Here is a 21802-nt window from a genome sequence, read left to right as displayed (position 1 = left end):
CCACTGCCCCGGGATGGCTGAGATGTTTGTGTTCACCGTCACCTTCCCCCCCCTCGGCATTTCCCGGCCCCCGCATCCGGCTATTGTACCCCCCCATCCGGGGCCGGATCCAGCCCTGGTGCAGGCGGGAGGAACCGGGAATTTGGGAGGAAACGGGAAGGCTGGCCAGGGCCGGCATGGCGGGCGGCTGGGAGACAGCGCTGGGCCTGGGGCTCTGCCTCGCCGCCCTGCACCGCGGAGGTGAGTGCAGCCCACGGGGGCCAAAATCCACTTAACCCTGCCCCTGCCCCGCCCCGGATCTCAGACCATGCCCACTTGGGGCACCTACTGGCATTCCCCCACCTCCTTGTCACCCAACAGGCTGCCGCCTCCCCAGCATGGCCACGGCACCCCAAACTCCAGCTGGTAAGGACACCTGGTGGGTGGGTGATGCAGGTGGGGAAACACCAGAAAGTCCTGTTCCCCCCACCCACAGTGTGCCCTCCCCACCACAGTGCTGCGGGACAATTTCCGCCTGCAGCCGGGTGATTTGGTGACCACAGCGGGACAGGCGTTGGAGCTGGATTGTGTCCCCCCCTCCGGGTACCCTGAACCCTACATTACCTGGAAGAAGGACGGGGTGACCTTGGACTTGGTAGGTGGCAGGTACACGGTCACCAAGGGGAAGTTGCAGGTGGCATCGGCACAACGGAGCGACTCCGGTCTCTACATCTGTGTGGCGGCCAATGCGGCAGGCAAGAGGGAGAGCCGGGGTGCCCGCGTCTCTGTGCTGGGTAAGCCAAGGGTCTCCCCCAGGTGGTGGGCACGTCACACCCAGCCATGGTGCTATGTTCTTGATGTCCCCCTGCAGAGAAGCCAAGCATTGTGCGGCACCCCAGCGACGCCGTGGCAGTGCCTGGCAGCACTGTGGAGCTGGGTTGCAGTGCCCGAGGTGACCCAGTGCCACAGGTGCAGTGGCACAAGGAGCATGGAGACCTGCCCTGGGCCAGGTAGGTGGTGGCAGGGGGGGGAGGTCCCATCCCTGGAGTGGGGATGAGGTTGATGGAGAGCTGGTGACCCACAGGCATGAGGTGGACCAGGAGCACACTCTGCGCCTCTATGCCGTGACGTCCGCCGATGCCGGCGCGTACGTGTGCACAGCGCAGAGCCAGCTGGGCACCGCCGCCGCCACCACCTTCCTGCACGTGCAGGGTCAGTGCTGGGACCTCTGGGCCTCCACCACCACAGGCACCCAGGGCAATCTTGGGGTTCATGCAAGGGGATCCACCTGACAGGGTCCATCTGATGGGGTTCATCCAAGGGCAGGCTGTCCATGGGGGTCCATCCAAGGCCATCCATCATCCATCAAATAAAGTCCATCCAGATGAGTCATTTGAGGGGATCCATCAAAGGGAGAACTCCAAAGGTATGTCCATCTAAACACATCCATCCAACATTATCCACCCAAGAAGGTCTGTGTAAGTGGAGCCATCTAAGGAAATGCATTGAGGTGGGAGTCCATCCAAGGGGATTCATTCAAGATCACCCACCTAAAGGGGATCCAGCCAACCTGGTTCCTTCCAGGGGATCCTTTTAAGCATCCCATTTAAGCATCCCATTTAAGGGGATCTATGGAAGATGGAAGTACATTAAAGGGGGATAGAACAAGAAATATCCATCCAAAGGGTCCATCTTAAGAGGGACATCATGGAGGGGTGCATCATGGGATCCCCTCCCATATCCCCAGGGGCAGCACATCAAAGGGGGCCCCTCCAAGAGGGGTCCATTCAAGACAAACCCATCAAAGGGTGTCTGTCCAAAAGGGTTCATATGAGTGAGTCCATCCAGGTAGACATCAGGATCTCCATGTGCAGGTATCTGAGGGGGGTGTCTGGGCAGGTGCCTGGGGACCTTGGTCCTGCCTGGTGCTGCCATTCACCTTCTTCTGCCTCACAGACCGGCCGGCCACGGGCCAACAGGACACAGTCCCCCGGGACCTGCTGGCCGTGCGGCTGCACCTGGACAACGGCACTGCACTGCCCACTGCCGCTGTCCAGCTCCGCTGGCAGGTTGGTGTGATGCCACTCCCCAGGGGAGGTGGGGACGGGACACATCCCCGTGTCCCACCTTAACTTGGGATCCTTCCCATCTCCTTCAGATGCTGATGCCGGTGCCGGTGCCCGTGGGCTACGTGGTGCTGTACCGCAGCCTGCTCCCGGTCGCCACCTCCTGGGTCCAGCACGATGCAGGCAGAGAGCTCAGCGCCATCATCCCTGCGCTCCGCAGGGGCTACAAGTACGAGTTCAAGGTCCGACCCTACACCGGAGGGACCCAGGGCTCAGACAGCAACAGCAGGCACCTCTGGATACCCGAGGAAGGTGTGTCGTGTGTCCCCTGGGATGTCTGGGTGGTGGATGGGGAGGTCGGCTTGGGCTCCCAGGGGTCTCAGCGTGCCTGTCCTGGCAGTGCCAAGTGCAGCGCCCCAGCGTGTCACCGTCAGCCAAGATGAGGCAGGGAACGGCACCGTGGTCGTGAGCTGGGAGCCACCTCCTCCTGAAGCACACAACGGCATCATCCGGGGCTACCAGGTTTGGGGCAGTGGGGCAAGGGGGCAGGGCTGGGGTCTTCTGGCCAAGGAGGCTCAATCCAAGGGGATCCATCCAAAAAGGGAGCCTGTCAAAGGTAGGGTCTATCCAAGGGGGGCACCATCCAAGGAGTCTGTCCAGGAGGTGGTTCATCCAAAAGGGCCAACCAAAGGGGAGATCCCACCCAGGGCATCTGTCTAGTGGCATCCAAGGGAGTTCATGCAAAGGAGTCCAGCCTAGGGGATTCAGACAAGGGGTCCATCCAAAGGGGGGTCCATCAGTGGGGGTCCATCCAAGAAGTTTTCACCCAAGGAGGTCCATCCTAGGGGCATGCAAGGGAGCCCATCCAAAGGGGTCCTTCCAAGAGGAGTCCATCAAGGAGATTTATCTAAGGGGACCCATCCAAGTGAATCTGTCCATGGGGGATCCATCAGTGGGAGTCTGTCAAGGGATGTTCATCTGAAGGAGTCCATCCAAAGAGGTCCATCGAGGCTAATGGTCTAAGGGGACACATCCTCTTGGTGTCTGCCAGGTCTGGTCAATGGGTGAGGGCTGGCAGCATCCCACCAACAGGACCGTGGACGGAGCCACCCGCCGCCTGGAAACCCTGCTCCCACACCCCGGGGCCGAATTCTGTGTCCAGGTGGCAGCGTTCAACAGCGCAGGGCTGGGGGTCCCCAGCAATGCCACGTGTGGAGTCCTGGGTAGGAGATGGAGAGCAAGGTGGGGCGTGGGTGGGGGTCAAGGCGGTGACATGAAGTGACACTGATGGGACCCTTGTAGGGCTGGCAGCAGGGAGCAGCAGGGTGGTGCAGGCACTGCGGCAGCCTGCTGTCATCGCAGCCGCTGGTTCCATGCTCTGGCTGGCCTTACTCGCCCTCCTCCTCCTCCTCTGCCAGCGCCGTGCCAGCCAGGACGCTGCAGCTCGCCACAGGTGAGAGGCCATAGGGTGGGGAACACAGCAGGTCCCTGGTATGGTGGGGGTTGATGCACTGACAGCACCTCTTTCCCTGCAGGCTGGTGGCTGGTGACTCTCCATGGCTTGGTGGCCCCTGGAAACCCAGCTGTGCCCCCCGAAACCTCAGCAGCAGCAGCAGCCTCAGCAGCCGGCTCCTGGGCAGTGATGGCAGGGACCCCCACCCCTCCAGTGAGCCCCGTGGAGACTGGTGTCCCCACCCACTGCCATAGGACCCCCACCCCCAAGTGAACACTAGGGTTGGGACCCCCACCTAGAGCCCCCACTCTCTGCCATGGAACCCCCACCAGTACTGTGGAACCCCCATCCACCCCATGTGATGCCATTGGGTCCCCACCCAGTTCCATGGAACCCTGACCTGCTGCAACAGGACCCCCAGCCCAGGTCTAGGACCCCCACAGAGTGCCATGGGACCAACAAAGTGTACCAAGACCCCCACCCTATGCCGGGGACCCCCAGTGCCATGGGGGTTCCCCATTGGTGTTCCCCATTGTCTGTCTGCAGGCAGCGGGGACACGCAGACCCAAGGACAGAGGGGACAGGGGACACATGGCCTCATGGGTGCCCTGACCTCTCTTACTCTTACAGCCCTCTCCTTGGAGCCGTCGAGCCTTGGCCCCCCCACGCCCCCCATCCACAGCAGCCTCCGTGGGGGACACCCACCACCCCTCGGGGACATGGGGTGCTGCAGTGGGGGGCACCCCGGGATGCATTCCTCACCCAGCACCCCAAACCCAGCACCCTGGGAGCGTGTTCGCAAGAGAGGTGGGTGTGGGGGGCTCATGGGGGGACAGGGGGGACACCAGGGTAATGGCCCATGGCTCTGTGTCCCTCACTCCCTTCGCAGAGCTGCACCAAGTGCACAGCACCCCGGTGCTCGTAGCTGGCCCCAGCCACACCCCTGTCACTGGAACTGGAGGCGAGTGGGGGACAGATTTTGGGCTGGCAGCCAGGCAGCCTCAGCAAAGGGGACACGAGGGTGACACCACCGCTGCCATGATGGACAGCAGGGACCCACGGCTACCAGTCTTCAGCTCTCCAAAACCACATCGGGGCTGCACCTCTCTGGCCTCTGGTGTAACCACGTCACCAGTGACACCCCCGAGACCACCCCATGCCTGGCACCCCCCAGTGACACGGTAAGTCTGGGTGTCCCCATCCAGGTGGGTGCCCTACAACCCAGCCCTTTGCTGCAAAACCCAGCATGTCCCTTGCACCTGCAGGTCCCCGACCTTTGTGTGCCCCAGGGACACATCTCTGGTCACCAGGCATCAAAAGGACACGTCCCCAGTCACTGGGATCCCCAGGGACATGTCCCCAGTCACTGAGAGCCCCAGGGGTGTGTCACCAGCCACCAGGAACCCTAGGAACATGTCCTTGGTCAGTGAGCACCCCAAGGACATGTTCCTGGACAGCAGGCATTCCAAGGATGTGTCCTCAGTCACCACCAGGAACATGTCTCCAGCCACCAGGCACCACAAGGATCCATCACCAGCAACCAAGCACCAGAGGGACACAGTCTTGGCCGCCAGGCAGCCTGAGGACACCTCCCTGGTCACCAGGTGCCCCAGAGACCCATTACTAGTAGCCAAGTGCCAGAAGGACATCTCACTGTCCACCAGGCACCCCAAGGACGTGTCCCCAGCCAGCAGGCACCCAAAGGACACATCCCCAGGCACAAGGCTCCCCAGGGAGATGTCACCAGGCACGAGACTCCCCAAGGAGATGTCCCCAGCCACTAGGCACTGCAGGGACAAGTTCCTGGCCTCCAGGTATGCCAAGGACATGTCCCCAGCCAACGAGTACCCCAGGGAGCCATCACTGGTGACCATGCACACAAGGGACATGTCCCTGTGCAGCAGGTCCCCTGAAAACATGTCACCAGCAGTAAGGCACCCCAGGGACACATCTCCAGCCACCAGGTGTCCCGAAGAGGTGTCTCCAGTCACTGGTAACCAGAAGGACATGCTCTTGGACACCAGGTATCCCAAGGACATGTCCCCAACCACCAGCCACACCTGGAACATGTCACTGGAGGCCAGGCACTCAAGGGACATATTCCTGGCTACCAGGTACACTAAGGACATGTCCCTGGCCAGCGGGCGCCTCTCGCCAGCACTCAGCGATGGGGTCCTCACACAACAGCAGGTGGCTGAGGTCCTGGAGATGGACCAAGACACTACCTGCTGCAGGTATTCCCCATCCCCCTGGGATACTCCCACGATTGCTGCAACCCCTGGTGCCAGCAGTACCCCCACTGTGTTCCCCGCAGACCCCCGGCACCGACCACACCACGGTCCTTCTCACCGCCGCACACCTACGGCTACATCTATGGGCCACCAGCCTCTGAGCTAGGTGAGGAGGAGGAGGAAGAAGAGGAGGAGGAGGAAGAGGAGGAGGAGGAAGAGCACACAGCAACGGGGGGCTCACCAGGAGGGTCACTGCTGAACGGCTGGGGGTCTGTCTCGGAGGACAACTTTGCCAGCACCCGCTGCAGCTTGGTGAGCTCCTGCGACGGCTCCTTCCTCCTGGATGCCAGCTTTGCCCGGGCACTGGCCGTGGCTGTCGATGGCCTCTGCTACAGCCTTGAGGACACCGACGGGGCCTACGGGGGTGAGTGAAGGTCCCTGGACCCCCTCTCTGACCCTGAGCATTGTCACCTCCTCAAGTGTGGAAACCCAGGGCACCGGGAATATTTCTCTGTCTGCTCTGGGGTGCCCTGACCCCCAGGGGAGCTCTGACTCTGACCCTCATTCATGGAGAAAGTTTCCCAGGCTTCAAGATAGACTGGAATCCACAAAAGTGTGCAATAGATTATAGAGAGCAGTGTGGGTGTGTCACTGGGTGAGAAATTGAGGGTTTGGGATTTTAAGTGTGCTGTGAATGGAAGCAAGATGGAGGGCACAAGATGCTGTCCTGGGTTTCTTCTTCATGCTTCTTTTTCCTTCTTCTTCTTCTTGGGTTTGGGAGGCATTTTGTAATTGGGCAGAAAAGTCCCCATTGCAGCTCTTTGGGATCAGTTATTGGGTTAAAAGGGAGAATAATCTAGGTGTCAGCTCTTAATTGGAGAGTTTAGTCTTAAAAGACCTTGGAACAGGAGATTGTTGGGCATTTTGTGCCTTCTAATGAAAAGCTGCCGAACTCACAGTAGTGAAACTGTTTTACTGATAAGAAATAATAAACATCAGAGTCTGAACGTGAACTGCTGTCTCAAGTGCCTTCAATCAAGACCCAGAGAAACCCACAACTGGAACCCCCACACTCAAGGAAGATGGCTCCATTGGGACACCATGGTGATGCCACCATGTCTTGCCTTCTTCCCTGCAGGTCCCTCACCACCACCATCGCCCTTGGAGCGGGTCTTCCCACCCGGAGTCCACTCTGCCACCTGGGACTGGTGGAAAGTACTGGAAGTCCCACAGAGAACCAGGACAGAGGCAGCCGTGAACAGCAGCTCACAGAATGGTGCGCAGTGCCCCAATGCCAGGGTGGGGGGCACTGGGGGTGGTGAGGTGTTGCAGGGTGTTGGGAAATGTTTCCTTTGCTTTCCAGGTGGCCAAGGGTCAGGGATTGGCAGCCAGGGAAGGTGGTGAGCTGCGGACAGGAGGGACAGGAGCGTGGCAGTCCCCAGGGCGCAGAACACAGCAAGGCCAGACCCCTTGGCTCAGCTAAAATCCAGCTTTATTAGGCAGCTCCCCAAACAGGGGCTCTTTACTAGGAAAAGCCACCCACAAAGGGTGGGTGGCACCTAGGTGGGTGGGTGTCCCTACTTATTCAGCATTCTTGTCCTTCCCAAGTGTCCTCCTTCTTCAACAGTGTCCCCATCCCTCCTCAGCATCCCCACCCCTTCCCAAATTCCTCATTCCTCCCCAGCATCCTCATCTTCTTCAAGAGTCTGCATCCCTCTAAGTGCCCTTGTCCTCCCTCAGTCCTGCTCCTTCACCAGCACCCTCATCCCCCCTAACTATCCTTCTCCAGCCCAAGCACTGTTGTCCACACCATGTCCTTGTCTTTCCCTAGGGCTGTTGACCCCCTGACCATCCCCAGTCCCACTGACTATTCCCATTCTTTCCAACTGTCCTTGTGATCTCTGATAGTTCACGTCCTTCCTGATCATCCTTGTCCCACCTTTTCTATCATTGTCTCTCCCCAATGTTCTCATCCTTCCCAAGCCACCTGAGTGGCCTTGTGCTCCCTCTAAATGTCCTTGACCTTCCTAATCATCCTCATTCCCAGGGTTCTCAGCCCTCCTGAGTGTCCTCATCTTTCATCAGTTGTTTTGTCCCTCATGCCAAATGTCCCCACTGTCCTCATCCCCCTACAGCCATCCTCCTTGTCCCTTACTACTGTCCTTGTCCCTCCCAAGCCATCTTGTTTTTCTCTTCCCTCCAGCAATCCTCAATCCCCTAGAAATCCTTGTCCTTCCTCCATGTCCTCCTCCCTCCAGGCATCCTTGTCCCCCAGCATCCTTGTCCCTCACCAGCACCCTCATCCATCTGCTGTGTCCTTGTCCCTCCCATGTAATCTTGTCCCCCACCAACTGTCCCCTTCCTTTTCAACCACCTCACCCCTCTCAGACGTCCTTGACCTTTCCCAGCATCCTTGTTCCTCCCAGCTGTCCTTGTCTCCAGGATCCCTGCCCCACTTACGCATCTTCCTCATCCCCCCCCTACTGCCCTCCTTCCTCTTCTGCTCATCTGTCCCAACTGTTTCTGTCCCCAGGGTTCATGCCCTTCCTTGAGCATCTTCCTCGTCCCTCCTGAGCATCCTTGTCCATCCCCAGGGTCCTCATTCCTTGTGAATTCCTTACCCCACCCCAAGAATCCCTGTCCCCCCTCACTCTGACGCCCGCTGGCCGCGATCTCTGTGCAACCTTATTTCCGCGGAGCCACTCAGAAATTAAAGAACATCCCTCCGTGTCCCCTGTGTTCCCATCCCCATGTCCCCAACTCTGTCACCGACTAGCCCTCCCTTTTATCGCTTCTCCTGCGGCGGGCAGGGGAACGGGGCCCCGGGGCGGCGGCCGTGCGCTGTCCCCTCGCCGCGGTCCCCCGGGGTCCGGCTGCGCCCCGAGCCGTGGCCGCGGGAGCTGCTGGAGCCGCGGGACGAGACGCTGCCGGTGGTGGAGCAGCTGCCGGACACCTGCCCGCGGGGCAGGCCGGAGGGTTTGCTGTAGGGGGTGACCTCATCTGCAGGGGAGGGACAAGGTTGGGACTCGGCAGTGGCACCCGCAGCCCTTTGGAGGCGCGCTCGGTGGTTCTGGCTTACCGCCGCGGGCCGGGCGGGGCGGGACCCTGCGCTCGGCCCCGCTCGGCTCCAGCTCCGGAGAGGGGCCGGCGGTCTCGCCGGGCGGCGGCAGCGGCGGCGGCGGCAGGTCTGCGGCACAGAGGGAAGAGAGGGCTCAGCTCCCCTGAGCCTCCTGAACTCCCCGGTTTTTTCCTCACTCTCACCTCCCGTCTGCTTTTCCCGGCGGTAGCGGCTGCATTTGGGCTTCAGGCGACTTTTGGAGATCACCCCGCGGGTTTTCCCTGGGGAGGTGGGGATGGCAGCGTCAGCCCCCTCCATAGCCAGTGAGCCCCCTACCCACCCAAATGGGCCCCTCGGGGCTCACCTGTGCCAGGAGGGCAGAGGGCTCGGGGTGGGTGGCCCTCGCTGGCGTCCGGAGTCACCGAGGGACTGCGTGCCTGTGGGGGGGTGCTGACACCGTGGGGGGGTCTCCTGGTAAAGAGGACGGGGGAGTGAAGCCAGGGTGGGAGGAGTGGCATGGGGGCTCAGTGGCCACCACAGTGGCTCTCTAGAGATGTGCCAGAGCCAGAAGAAGCCATGTGGTACTGCCACAGCTGGATGGCAGTGGTGTAGGTGGGCTGAAGCATCACAGCTGGGTAGAAGTGCCACAGCTGGATCACAGCTGGGGTGGCAAAGGGGAGCTGGATGAGTGCAGTGGCACAGCTAGGGTGGAGGACCACAGCCTGGCAAGGCTGTGAAAGCAGGGCTGGCCTGCAGTGGCACATCTGGAGCACAGCTGGATGGAGGCTGCTCAGCTGGATTACAACCACACAGCTGGATTGCAGTGGCACAGCTGGATCACCACACATCTGGATCACAACCACACTGGCAGACTGCAGCTGCACAGCTAAATCATGATACATCTAGATCGTAGCACAACTCAGTTGCAACCATGCAGCTTGGTTGCAGCTGCACAACTGGAGTGCAGGGACATGCCAGCATTGTGATGGCACAGGTGGACCGTGACAGAGCTGGGTCACGGCAGCACAGCTGGGTGATGATGGCCCACCTGTCTCGTGATGGTGCAGCTGTATTGCAATGCCCCAGTCACCTACAATGTCATGGATGTGTCATGACAGCATGGCCAGAGCATAGCTGGAGAGCAGGGGTGGATGGTGGCACCACGGATGGATCACAAAGAGACGCCTGGACCATGGCAGGATATCCAGACTCCATTGGGGCATCCAAACCCCAATGGCACAGCCACACCATGGTGGCACAGCAGGACCAGATCATGATAAGAGTGGCTGGATTGTGATGGGACACCCAGACCATGGTGGGACATCCAGAGCCTGATCCAGAGTCCAGTGGCAAGGCCTGACTATGGTGGAACAGTGGAACTGGATCATGTGAACATGACTGGGCATGATATCCAGAGCCCGATGGGACACCTGGACCTCAGATGACATATCTGGACCTCAGCAGCATGGCTGGACTATGACAGCATGGCAGAGCCAAATGGTGACAAAATGGCTGGGTTGTGATGGAACATCTGGACCATGGTGAGGCATCTTGACCCCAGCAGAACATCTGAACCCCAATGAGACACCTGGACCCTCATGACACAGTTGGACCATGATGGCATGGCAGGGCTGGGTAGTGACAACATGACTGGATCACGATGGAACACCCAGGCCATGGTGGGATATCTGGACCTCAGTGGGACATCTGGTCCCAATGGGACATCCAGACCCCAATGGCACGGCCACACCAAGCAAGGCCCATCCCCTACCGGGGCAGGAGGGAGCTATCGAAGTCGCGGAGGCGAGGGATGTCCTCCGTGGTGCGAGGTGAGGGTGTCAACGTGGCGGTGGAGCGGCAGCCGGAGGAGGTGGTGGGTGAGGATGCAGCAGTGGCACAGGGGATGTCCTCACCAGGGTACCACACCTCCATCCCCAACCTGCAGGGTGGAGACCACAGGGTAGCTGCTGGGGGCAGCATGCCCAGCCCCCGAGCCCCCACACTCACCCTCTGGCTGCCTCTTCCTCTTCTTCTTCCTCTTCCTCCTCCTTCTCCTCCTCCTGGGCACACTGGCTGAGCTCACTGGCTGAGGGCGGTGGGGGCAGCAGCTCTGTCCAGCTCACCGCCGGCGGTTTCACTGCTTGCCCCAGCTTTGCTCTGGCCCCTGTGCCAAGGAGGGATGCTGGGGGGGCTGTGGGGAGGGCACCGCACCACGAGCACCCACGTGTGCCCCCACCCATCCGACCACCCTACCGTGCTCAGCCCGGCCACGGGGCACCTGGGAGGCTGCAGCATCCATTGGCTGGGAACCCCCCCCAGGGTAGGAGGTCCCATACTGTGAGAAGGGACGGGGGAATGTGCAGAGCTCCTCACTGTCAACCTCGATGGTGCTGTAAACCGGCCCCTCGCCAGCCCCCGCTCCAAACTGCTCCGTCTGGGCGATGTAACGGGTGATGCCAGCATCTGCAGAGGGTGGCCAGCATCATCAGGGCTGATCATCACCCCCTCAAGAGCCACCCAGCCCCATGCTGACCCCTCACCATTGTAGTATCTCTCAGTGGTCCCCAAACAACCAGCAGAACTGGCCGTGCTGCCACCACGCCACGCATCCACCAGCCACGGGTAACCACCGCTGGCAGCTGCCCTGTAGGGGATGGGGTGAAGGAATGCTGGTGGTGGGTCCTGGGGCTCCTGGGGAGGGCAGGGGGTGCCGGGGGTTTACCTGGGGTTGCTGCGCACTGGAGCTGGGAAGGCGACTGTGGAAAGAGATGGGGGTGAGGGCAGCGAGAGGCCGTACTGGGACCCCGCAGCACTTATGGGCTTACCGGTGGGTGTGTAGGCAAAGGATGCTGTAAAGAGAGGGACAGTGGGTGGCTGATGGGTGGGGGGGTGAAGGGTGAGGGGTCCCAGGGGTAGCACACCCCCTGTACCGGTGAAGTGGCTGAGCTCCTTCTTCCTCCGGCGGCGGCTGTAGAGCCAAGCAGCAAAGGCAGCGAGGATGACCCAGCAAGCGCCACCAACACCGGCAATGAAGGCTGGCTGCCTGGCTACCTCTGCTAAGTGCTCAGTCAAGCTGCTCCCACCTGCTGGCCCCACATCTCGCTCCACCAGGGGGGCTGCAAGTGACACGGGAAAGAGTGACACACCGGCAGGGTGCCAAGGAGCCATCCCCAGCACTGCAGTGGGTGACCCCATCATCCCCTACCCGTGGGGGACAGTTGTGACAATGAGGGACTCACCGATGTGGATGGGGACAGGGGCACTGCGGGCACCCACACCAGCACTGGTGGCAGCAGCAACCTCAGCACGGTAAGGGACCCCGGGGACAAGTCCCCGCAACACTGTCGCCAGCACCGTCCCCTCCACGCTCTGGTTGATGTGGAAGCGGCTCTCATTGCCCAAGCACCAAATCTGGTGGGGACCAGGAGGAAAAGATGGGGAACAACCACAAGGATGCCATGATGTGGTGCCATGAGAGGACAGAGTGGAGCTGCCACACCCCTGCTGCTGTCCACGCTTACCCGGTAATCGCGGATGACGCCATTCTGCTCTGCCAGAGGTGGTGGCTGCCATGAGATGCGGACACTGGTACCATTCCCAGCCACACTGACAGCTCGTGGTGGGGCACTGGGGGCTGCCAGTGGAGGACACATGGGTATCACCTCCAGGTTGTCCCCAGGGACCCACACTAGCCCCTCCATCCCCACACTCACCCGCTTCAGGGGTGCTCAGAGCCTGGACAGCACTGTCAGGACCGTGGAGGTGATGGAAATAGGGTCGGACCTTGACCTCGTAGTCCTGGCCCCGGCGCAGCTCGGTGAGCAGGGCCCCCCGCTCCCCTGGAGCCCACACCGTCCGTGCCTCCTCCCAGCGCCCGCCGCGCTGCCGGTACAGCACCCGGTAGCCCTGAAGGAAGGGTGCCTGGTGCTCCACCTGAGGACCCGAGGGAAGGGTGGGATGGGGGGATGATCGACACTGGGAGCCCTGTACTGGTAGGGAGGCTCAGCACTCACGGTCCAGGAGAGGTGGACAGTGCCCAGTGGCAGCACCACAGGTTCCTTCAGGTGCACAGCCACTTGTGCCAGCTCCTGCTGCACCTGCTCAGGATCTAGCCCTTGCTGCATGGGGTTGGTGTCTACTGGAAACATGAGAGGGTGGAAGGTCCATGCATATCTCCACTGGTGTCACCAAGGGAGGGAGCCATGGTGACAGCACATACCCATGGCAGGTTCATGGTAAACTCCACTGGCATCACTGGGCAAGGATGGACCCAAAGACTTTGGGTGCATGGGAACCTCCATTGGTGTCACCAAGTGGAGATGGACCCAAGGGTGGGGGGTTTGTGGACACCTCCACTGATGTCACTGCTGGGTCTCACCTTGGGTGCGCACAGGCTCCGAGATGCCACTGGGGTCACTGAGCCCGTAGGCATTGACCGCCCGCACCAAGAACAGGTAGACAGTGTCAGGGACAAGGCCGGTCACTGTGTGGGTCTCACTCTCCACATCAGCTGCCACTGTCCGCCACGGGCCACCCACTGCCTGACTGCCAGGGGACAGGGGTGACTCGTGACAGGGTGGTATTAGGCCACCACATCATCCCAGCAGCCAGACAAGAGGCTTGTGTGATACCTGAAAGCCTCCACTATGTAAGAGGTGACATCAGTGGCACCACTGTCCTCATTCCTTTTCCAGCTCAGGGTGACACTGCTCTTGGTAACGTTGGTGACCACAGGGGTGGAGGGTGGCCCAGGGAGGAGATTGGGTGCAGGGGAAGGCAGGGAGAGGTCAGATTCATCACCTGCAGGGAGATGCATGAAGGTCTGGGTGGCTTTGTTCCCAGTGCCACAGAGTCCCCGCTGCAATGAGATCACCATGACCCACCTTGTACCTCCAAGGAGATGCCCCAGCTTGTCTCGCCCGCTGGGCTGGAGGACACGCACTTGTAGAGCCCGGAGTCTCTCACCTGCAGGGGGAAGAGCTCCTGCCCCATCACCCTGAGCACCCATCACCTCGGCATCCACCACCCTGAGCACCCACCACGCTTTGTACCCCCCACCCTGAGCCCCAGCACGGCTTGCACCCACCACCATGAGCATCCACGTCCCTCTGCTCCATCCCTTCCTTGCACCCACTGCCCCCTCCCTCCCTGCAGCACCCCCTCGGGTGCCCCTGCCGGGGCCGGCTCACCCGGAGGCCGGTGATCTGCAGGGTGCCGTTCTCCAGCAGGCTGGCACGAGGCTGGACACCTACCAGGGCACTGCCATCCTTCAGCCACCCCACGCTGCCTGGAGGGTCATGGGTCCCCACCCCACAAGGCAGCCGCACTGTGGCCCCCACTGGCAGCACTGTCCGGTTAGTGGGAAGCAGGCTGAGCACCAGTGGGTGGAGTTCAGTGGGTGCTGCAGGGAGAAAATTGGGAATTGCTGAGTGGTGGGGTGGGTGTCACTCATACACTGGATGTGCCAGCTCTCCACTGGCACTGGACTTACCCCCTGCCACCTCAAGGCCTGCCCTGGCCAGGACACTGCCGGCCACGCTGATGGCCTGGCACAGGTAGTGGCCGGCATCGCTGGGCTGGACGCTGACAATGGTCAAAGCACCGCTGGGGCTCACCCAAACACGGCCAGAAGGGACTGGGGGCTGGCCCGGGAACAGCAGGGTCTGAGAGGGAGCAGGATTAGTGGGGGATGAGGGATGAGATGAGGACAGGGTTAGGGGTGGGAATGAGACTGGGGGATGGGATGGGATGGGATGGGATGGGATGGGATGGGATGGGATGGGATGGGATGGGATGGGATGGGATGGGATGGGATGGGATGGGATGGGATGGGATGGGATGGGATGGGATGGGACGGGACGGGACGGGATGGGATAAAGTGGGATGAAGTATGATGGGGTCCATGATGGGAATGGAATGGGGACAGAGATGTAACAGGAACTGTGACGGGATAGTGATGAGGACAGGTAGGGATGAGGATTGGTACTGGTGTGAGCTTGATCTGGGATGAGATTGGGATGGAGATGAGATGGGGATGGTGTGGGAATTAGGATGGGGATTATAATGGAATGGAAATGGTGATGGGATTGGGATAAGGATGGGGCTTTGATTGTGTGTGGGGTCAAGGATGAGGGCAGGTGACAGACCTGGCTCCCCTCCTTCTGCCAGAAGACAGCGGGTGGTGGGTTGCCCTTGCTCTGGCACTGGAAAGTCACACTCTGGCCAGGGGTGACAGCTTGGTCGTGGGGCCCAGTGACAAGCTGGGGGGGCACTGCAGCAATGTGAGGAGAGACAAGGGCTTATCCGAGCACTCCACCAGCACCCAAGGGTGCTCCCCAGGGGCGCCCCTTACCATGCACAGTGAGGGTGCCCGACGCCTCCGACCTGCCCACGCTGTTGTCAGCCACGCAGGTGTAGGTGCCCTCATCCTCCACCTGCAGCCGGCTGATCCGCAGGGTGTTGTCTGGCAGCACCTCCCACCTGGGGGAACCCCACGAGGCTGTGGCACCAGCAGCGTGCTGGGGCACCAGAAGGGCATGAGGTGCCATGGGGTGGGGATGTAGTGAGGATGGAGGATGTGGTGGGAATGTGGGATGTGATGGGTACAGTGGAAATCTGGGATGCAGGAAAATGGGAAATGTGATGGGGATGTGAAATGTGGTGATGTGGGATGCAATGGGGATGTGGGTTGTGGTGAGGATATGGGATGTGATCGGGATTTGGGATGAGATAAGAGTGTGGGATGCAAAGAAAATGTGGGATGCAACAAGGATTTGAGATGCAAAGGGGCATGTGGAATGTGATGGAGATGTGACACAATGGGAATGTGGAATGCAATAGGGAACAGGGAATGTGCTGAGGATGGAGGATGCACCAGGGTCATGGGATGGAATTACTTGATGCCATGAGGATGCCAGGTGCTCCAAGCACACCAGGCTGGCACACACTGAACTGCCCAGCTGCACCACAGAACCTTGGCTGGCCTTGGTGTCCCTGAGCCACCCCCCTTGCCCCCTGCTCACCTTCCTAGTGGCATTTCACCCTCCTCCTTGCGCCAGCGTGCCACTGGCTGCGGATCCCCCATCACCTCGCAGGCAAACTCCGCCGTCCCCTCCACCAGCACCACCTGGTTCTGGGGCCTCTTGCCAAATGCTGGGCGCTCTGCAGGGTGGCTGTCAGTCCCAGCAGGATAGCACCCACCTCCCTGACACCCCAAACATTAAATACCCACGCACCAAAGACAACCAGCTCGGCCGGCTCGCTGTCCCTCTCCCCCACCACGTTGGTGGCCACGCACACATAGACACCAGCATCGCTCTTGTGAGTACTGGCCACCATCAGCTTCCCACCACGGATCTGCAGGAGGAACAGCTCTTCCCACATCCCCATCACATCCCACATCCACACTGTATCCCACATCCACCCTGTATCCCACATTCCCATCACATCCCACATCCCCATCACATCCCACATCCACCCTGTATCCCACATCCACACTGTATCCCACACCCACCCTGTATCCCACATTCCCATCACATCCCACATCCCCATCACATCCCACATCCACCCTGTATCCCACATCCACACTGTATCCCACATCCCCACTGCATCCTACCCCTCACTGCCTCCCATTTCTCCATGACATCCCACATCCTCATTGCATACACACACACATCTCCCATCCCTATCAAATTCTGCATCCCTGTTGCATCCTGCATCGCCATTGCATTTCATATCCCATCACATCCTGTATCCTCACTGCATCTCACATTTGCACCCACGCTGTCATCACATCCCATGTTTCCATTGCATCCCAAATCTCTGATGTATCCCATATCCCTATCCCATCCTACATCCCCATCTCATCCCATATCCATCCCATCACACAACTCACTGCTGCATCCCTCATCCTCACTGCACCCCTCATCCTCACTGCACCCCCATCCATGTCACTCCACATCCCCATCACATCCTGTGTCCCTGTAACATTCCCCATCCCCCTACCCCACCTTCAGCCCAGCTCTGGCCCCCCTCACCGTCAGGCGCTCGTCCTTGTCGCTGACCCGGACTCCGTTTTTCTTCCAAGAGACGCTGGGCTCGGGGTGTCCGCGGGGCGGGACGCACTCCAGCACGGCCGGTTCTCCCGCCGCCACCACCACGTCCCCTGGGGGCTGTCGGAAATCGTCCCGCAGCACTGCGGGGACACAGCGGCCTCAGCTGCCAGCCCTGCGCCCCCGGGCTGGGGGCAGCACCAGGGGTCTGAATTGGCTTTAATAGATTTTAATTTATCTTCATTGATTTTACTCTATGTTCAAATGCTTTCAAATATTTTCATTTGTTCTCATTTATTTTCATGTATTTCCAATTATATTCACCTCTCTTAATTTCTTTTACCATGTTTTCATTTATTTTCACTCCTTTGCAGTAATTTTCATTTATTTCCAATTATTTTCAGTTTTTTCATTGTTTCTCTTCATTAATTTGCATTTGTTTTTTCATTTATTTTCACTTACTTTCAGTTATTTCCACTTTCTTTAATTTTTCTTTTTTCCACGTTTTAATTTATTTTCTGTTATTTATATTTTCACTTCCTTACTTTTATTTTCATTATTTTTCATTTGTTTTCTTTTTCCATTTGTTTTCACTTAGTTTCATTTATTTCAAATATTCCTCACTTCTTTGAATTTATTATCATTTCTTTTCACTTTATTTATTTCTAATTATTTTCCTCTCATTTTCATTTATTTTCCCCTCTTCACTTGGCAACAGAGGCCTGGGAATGTGAAAGCCACAACCACTGGAGCAGGCTGGGTTTAGGGGTGATACCAGAACCTCAAATTTCCCCCCCTCAAATCCTCCCAACCCCCTCAGGACTCACCGGCCACCTCCAGGGAAGCATTCCTGCTGGTGGCCTCCCCCAGGTAATTCCTGGCCACGCAGACATAAACGCCCTCGTCCGGCTTTCCGCGCCTCCCGTGCAGGATCCGGAGGAAGAAGAGGGACCCGCCCGGGAGGAGGGTGCGGTGGGAGCGGGGATCCTCCCGGTCCGTCTCCACCCGCTCCCCGTCCTTGTACCACTCCACCTCCGGGGCCGGGCGCCCCTCGGCCTTGCAGCTCAGCGTGGCCGGTTCCCCCTTGGAGACCAGGACATCCGTGGGGTGCTCCACGATGCGGGGAGCCGTGTCCTCCAGCTGGGCGTGGGATCCTGCAGGAGAATCAGGAGGGGTAGGGATGGCTCTGGGGGCTGAGCATCCTTGGCTTGTGAGGGGCCCTCCTGGCCACAGACCCCGCTTTGCTTGGATTGCACAAGGTGAGAGATGAAGTGTGGCCAGGTCCCAGCCCAGAATATCCCAGGGTGGGTGCTGTGGGGAGGGAGCAGGACCACAGAACCACAGGATCACAGGACCACAGAACCACAGAATCACAGAACCACAGAACCACAGGATCACTGGGTTGGAAGAGACCTTCAAGATCATCGAGTCCAACCCAACCCCTCAACTAAATCCTGGCACCCAGTGCCACATCCAGGCTTTGTTAAACACACCCAGGGATGGGGACTCCACCACCTCCCTGGGCAGAACATTCCAGAACTTTATCACTCTTTCCATAAAAACTTCTTCCTAATATCCAACCTGAATTTCCCTTGGTTCACCTTAAGATCAGATGGGGAGGGTGTCAGGCAGTGGGACAAAGCAGCTTTCTTCCCAGTAATGGCCTTTTCCACCCAGTTTCCACCCTGAAGAAACAGGGTTGGGGCTAAATTCTCCCCAAAAATGGATTTTTCCATCAGCTGCAAGTGCTGACTTTCTGTAGCAGAGCTGATCATTCTGGGCTGCAGAAAATGCTTAATTTTAAGTTTTAAAAAGTTTAAATATTGGGGTTGTGGGGCTGTTCCAGAAAAAAAACTCAGCACTTCTAGGGCACAGGAATTAATAGATGGTCATTAATGCCAGCATAATTAATGCTCATTAATGCTGGGGCCAGCTGGGCTGAACCATGTGTGTCCCAAACACTGCCTGGGGTGCTTTGGTAGTTCGGTCCCCAAGTGTCACTGCTGGCCCGGTGGCACAGGCACAAATCCCTGCATGCCCAGCCACACGTGTGACACAGGTGTGGGTCTGCACAGACACATGCGCAGCCATGCACTGCGTGTGTTTACACACAGGTGTGCATGCACATGTGGGCAGCCATGCAGGGGTGCACACGCACACAGAGGCACTCACAGGTGCACTACACACACATACATGTGTGCTGATGTGCATTGCACACATGTGCATGTGTGCACATGTGCATTACAAGGGCAGGTGCGTGTGTGCACGTGTGCATTGCACACATAGGTGCATGTACATGTGTGGGCAGTCACACAGGGGTATGCACACACACACACACACACACACACACAGAGATGCAACCACACAAATGTTCTTGCACACATGTGTGCATTCAGGGAGGGATGTGCATGCCCTGACATGCACAGATGCATGCATGTGTGTATGCATTCATGCAGGGTGTGCATGCACACACATACATGCATGTATTTGGGGGGGCTGTCCTTACACACACACATACAAACACACACACGTGTGTTCAGGCATGCAGCAGTGCACACATATGCACATTCACACAGGGGTGTGAGTGCACACACAGGCTGCACATGCAGCTGCACATGCACAGGGGCACACACAAGGGCATGCACATCCATGCACATCCACAAACACTCAGGTGGGGCCATGAGCCTATGCTTACCCACACTGCTGCATGCACACACATGCACACAGTGTACACACATGCACACACATGCACACACGCACAGTGCCTATAAATGCACACATGCAGACATATGCACACTGCATATGCATGCACACATGCACACACATGCACACATGCACACTGTACAGACATGCACATGCATGGACCCACATGCACACATGCACACTGCATACCCATGCACACTGCACACACATGCACATATGCACGCTGTACAGACATGCACACCCATGCACGCATGCACACTGCACCACATGCACACACATGCTCACTGCCCATAAATGCACACATGCACACACGTGCATGCACATGCACACACCCCCCACACTCATCTCCCACTCTCACACGCCCTTCCTCTGCTCCCCCCCACCCGGGGCAGGATGCATGAGGGGCTGCAGTTTGGGATGCTCGGGGGGTTGCCATGGGGATAGGATGTGGCTGCCATGGGGACAGAAGCGATGCTGCAGGGTACTGGGTACCCCGGGGGGCACAGCAGGGACTGAGGGGGCCGCAGCTGGGCCCGGTGACTAATTGGGACAAGCAGGGGGTCAGGGCAGGCCCCTCCCTGTGCCCGGCTGGCTGTGCGGGGGCAGGGGCTCCCATGAGGTTTGGGAACACCCCCGCCCCCTCCCCAGCCACCCAGGGCCAGCTGGAGTGGCACAGACTAAAAAAGAGGGGAGAGGCTCAAAACTGAGTCAAAATTCACTCAGACACCCTCTCCCTTACCCCTTCTTCACCCCCACTCTGTCCCAGCCAGGGGTCTTGGGGCTGGTTTGGGGACATGGGGAGGATTAGGGCAGACGGAGCTGGTTGGAGGACACTGAGTTGGTTTAGGAATGTAGACATAGTTTGGGAACACGGAACCAGTTCCAGTTAGTAGTCTGGGGATTGGCTTGGGGACACAGGACTGGTTTGGAGACATGGAGTCTCTCCTAGTTTTGTCTGGGAGATGGTTTGGGCACACAGGGACAGTTTTGGGACACAGGGCTGGTCCTGGTTTGGAGACTGGGGATGGGTGTGGGGACATGAAGGCTGTTTGAGGACATTGGGTTGCCCCTGGTTTGGAGTCTGGGGACTGGTCTGGGGACATAGGGATAATTTGGTGTCTGTCCCAGCTCGCAGTCGGACAGTTGATGAGGAACACGGGACAGTTTGGGAACAGAGAGCTGCTTGCAGTTCAGGATTTGGGAACACAGGACTGGTTTGGGAACACCAGGACAGTCCTGCCTTGGGCAGAGCGGGCTGGTCTCGGTTTGGGGTCCTGTAGATGATCTGAGGACACCCCATCACTCCCGGGAGTTGGTCTGGGGAGAGGGAGCTGTCCCAGAATGGGGACACGGGGCCGGTGTGGGGACACTGGGTCAGTTCTGGAGCTGTGACATGGGGCAGGTCCCGGTTTGGGGACATGGGACAGGATGGGAATCTAGTGTCGGTGCTGGTGGGATCCCAGCTGGGGCTGGGGTCTGTGGGTACTTCCAGCATCCCAGCTGGAGCAGGAGCAGGAACTGCGGGACGGGGGAGCAGAAGGACTGGGGAGCACGTACCGTTACCGGGGGTGAGATCGGGCAGGTGGAACGCGGCGATGGAGCGGTTGATGCCAAGCAGGAGTGAGGAGTTGGAGCCTTCGGCTCCCAGCGAGTCGGCGAACAGGTTCATCTGCAGCAGCGTCTTCAGCAGGTACCGCAGCATCCTGCCCCAGCTCTGCTCGGCTCGGCTGAGATCGGCTTGGCTCGGGTCGGCTCTGCACGACACTATCCGGCACGGCAAACACTGGCTCAGCTCAGCCCGATCCGGCTTAGCCAGATCCGGCTCAGCTCAGTTCGGCTAGACTCGGCTCAGTTCAGCCCACTCAGGCTCAGTTCGCCCCGATACGGCTCAGTCCGGTCCGGCTTCGCTCAGTTCGGCTGAGATCGGCCGGGGTCGGCTCAGTTCAGCCCAATCCGGCTCAGTTCAGCCTGATCCGGCTCAGCCCGATCCGGCTCAGCTCAGTTCGGCTGAGATCGGCTGGGCTCCGCTCAGTTCAGCCCCATCCGGCTCAGTTCAGCCCCATCCGGCTCAGTTCAGCCCCATCCGGCTCAACCCGGTCTGGCTCGGCTTAGCTCGGTCCGGCTCAGCCCGGTTCGGCTCAGCTCAGTTCGTCTCTGCTCGGCTGGGCTCAGCTCAGTTCAGCCCAGTCTCGCCCAGTTCGGCCCAGTCCAGCTCAGCCCGGCTCGACTCGGCTCAGTCCAGCGCGGCTCAGCACAGCCCG

The 21802-nt window shown here is 59.2% G+C and overlaps 2 protein-coding genes across 2 annotated transcripts; one reads left to right on the top strand and one right to left on the bottom strand.

Annotated features, from left to right (window-relative positions):
- The first annotated feature begins 13 nt into the window (after nucleotides 1-13).
- ROBO4 (roundabout guidance receptor 4) lies at nucleotides 14-8461 on the top strand. The gene is given in 21 exon segments (XM_059867188.1): nucleotides 14-101; nucleotides 104-124; nucleotides 127-240; nucleotides 361-405; nucleotides 495-773; nucleotides 851-989; nucleotides 1064-1191; nucleotides 1936-2048; nucleotides 2138-2357; nucleotides 2446-2567; nucleotides 3097-3268; nucleotides 3348-3498; nucleotides 3581-3711; nucleotides 4129-4305; nucleotides 4388-4679; nucleotides 4764-5312; nucleotides 5403-5522; nucleotides 5613-5732; nucleotides 5813-6153; nucleotides 6868-7005; nucleotides 7093-8461. Coding segments are annotated over 21 exon segments (3501 nt in total). The 3' UTR covers nucleotides 7134-8461.
- Nucleotides 8073-21802, bottom strand: ROBO3 (roundabout guidance receptor 3). Its single transcript, XM_059867189.1, is given in 26 exon segments — nucleotides 8073-8729; nucleotides 8809-8916; nucleotides 8991-9068; nucleotides 9152-9258; nucleotides 10559-10726; nucleotides 10795-10939; nucleotides 10942-11250; nucleotides 11328-11431; nucleotides 11510-11636; nucleotides 11718-11903; nucleotides 12027-12198; nucleotides 12309-12421; nucleotides 12501-12720; nucleotides 12801-12922; nucleotides 13166-13332; nucleotides 13419-13587; nucleotides 13671-13752; nucleotides 13977-14188; nucleotides 14279-14450; nucleotides 14934-15058; nucleotides 15140-15267; nucleotides 15810-15948; nucleotides 16023-16143; nucleotides 16824-16981; nucleotides 17666-17992; nucleotides 21099-21802. Coding segments are annotated over 26 exon segments (4119 nt in total). The 5' UTR covers nucleotides 21244-21802; the 3' UTR covers nucleotides 8073-8514.

This window comes from Haemorhous mexicanus, chromosome 24, assembly GCF_027477595.1.
Source record: "Haemorhous mexicanus isolate bHaeMex1 chromosome 24, bHaeMex1.pri, whole genome shotgun sequence".
Classification (NCBI taxonomy): Eukaryota; Metazoa; Chordata; class Aves; order Passeriformes; family Fringillidae; genus Haemorhous; species Haemorhous mexicanus.
Note: the sequence above shows the minus strand (reverse complement) of the source record. Positions and strands in the feature narration are given on the sequence as shown.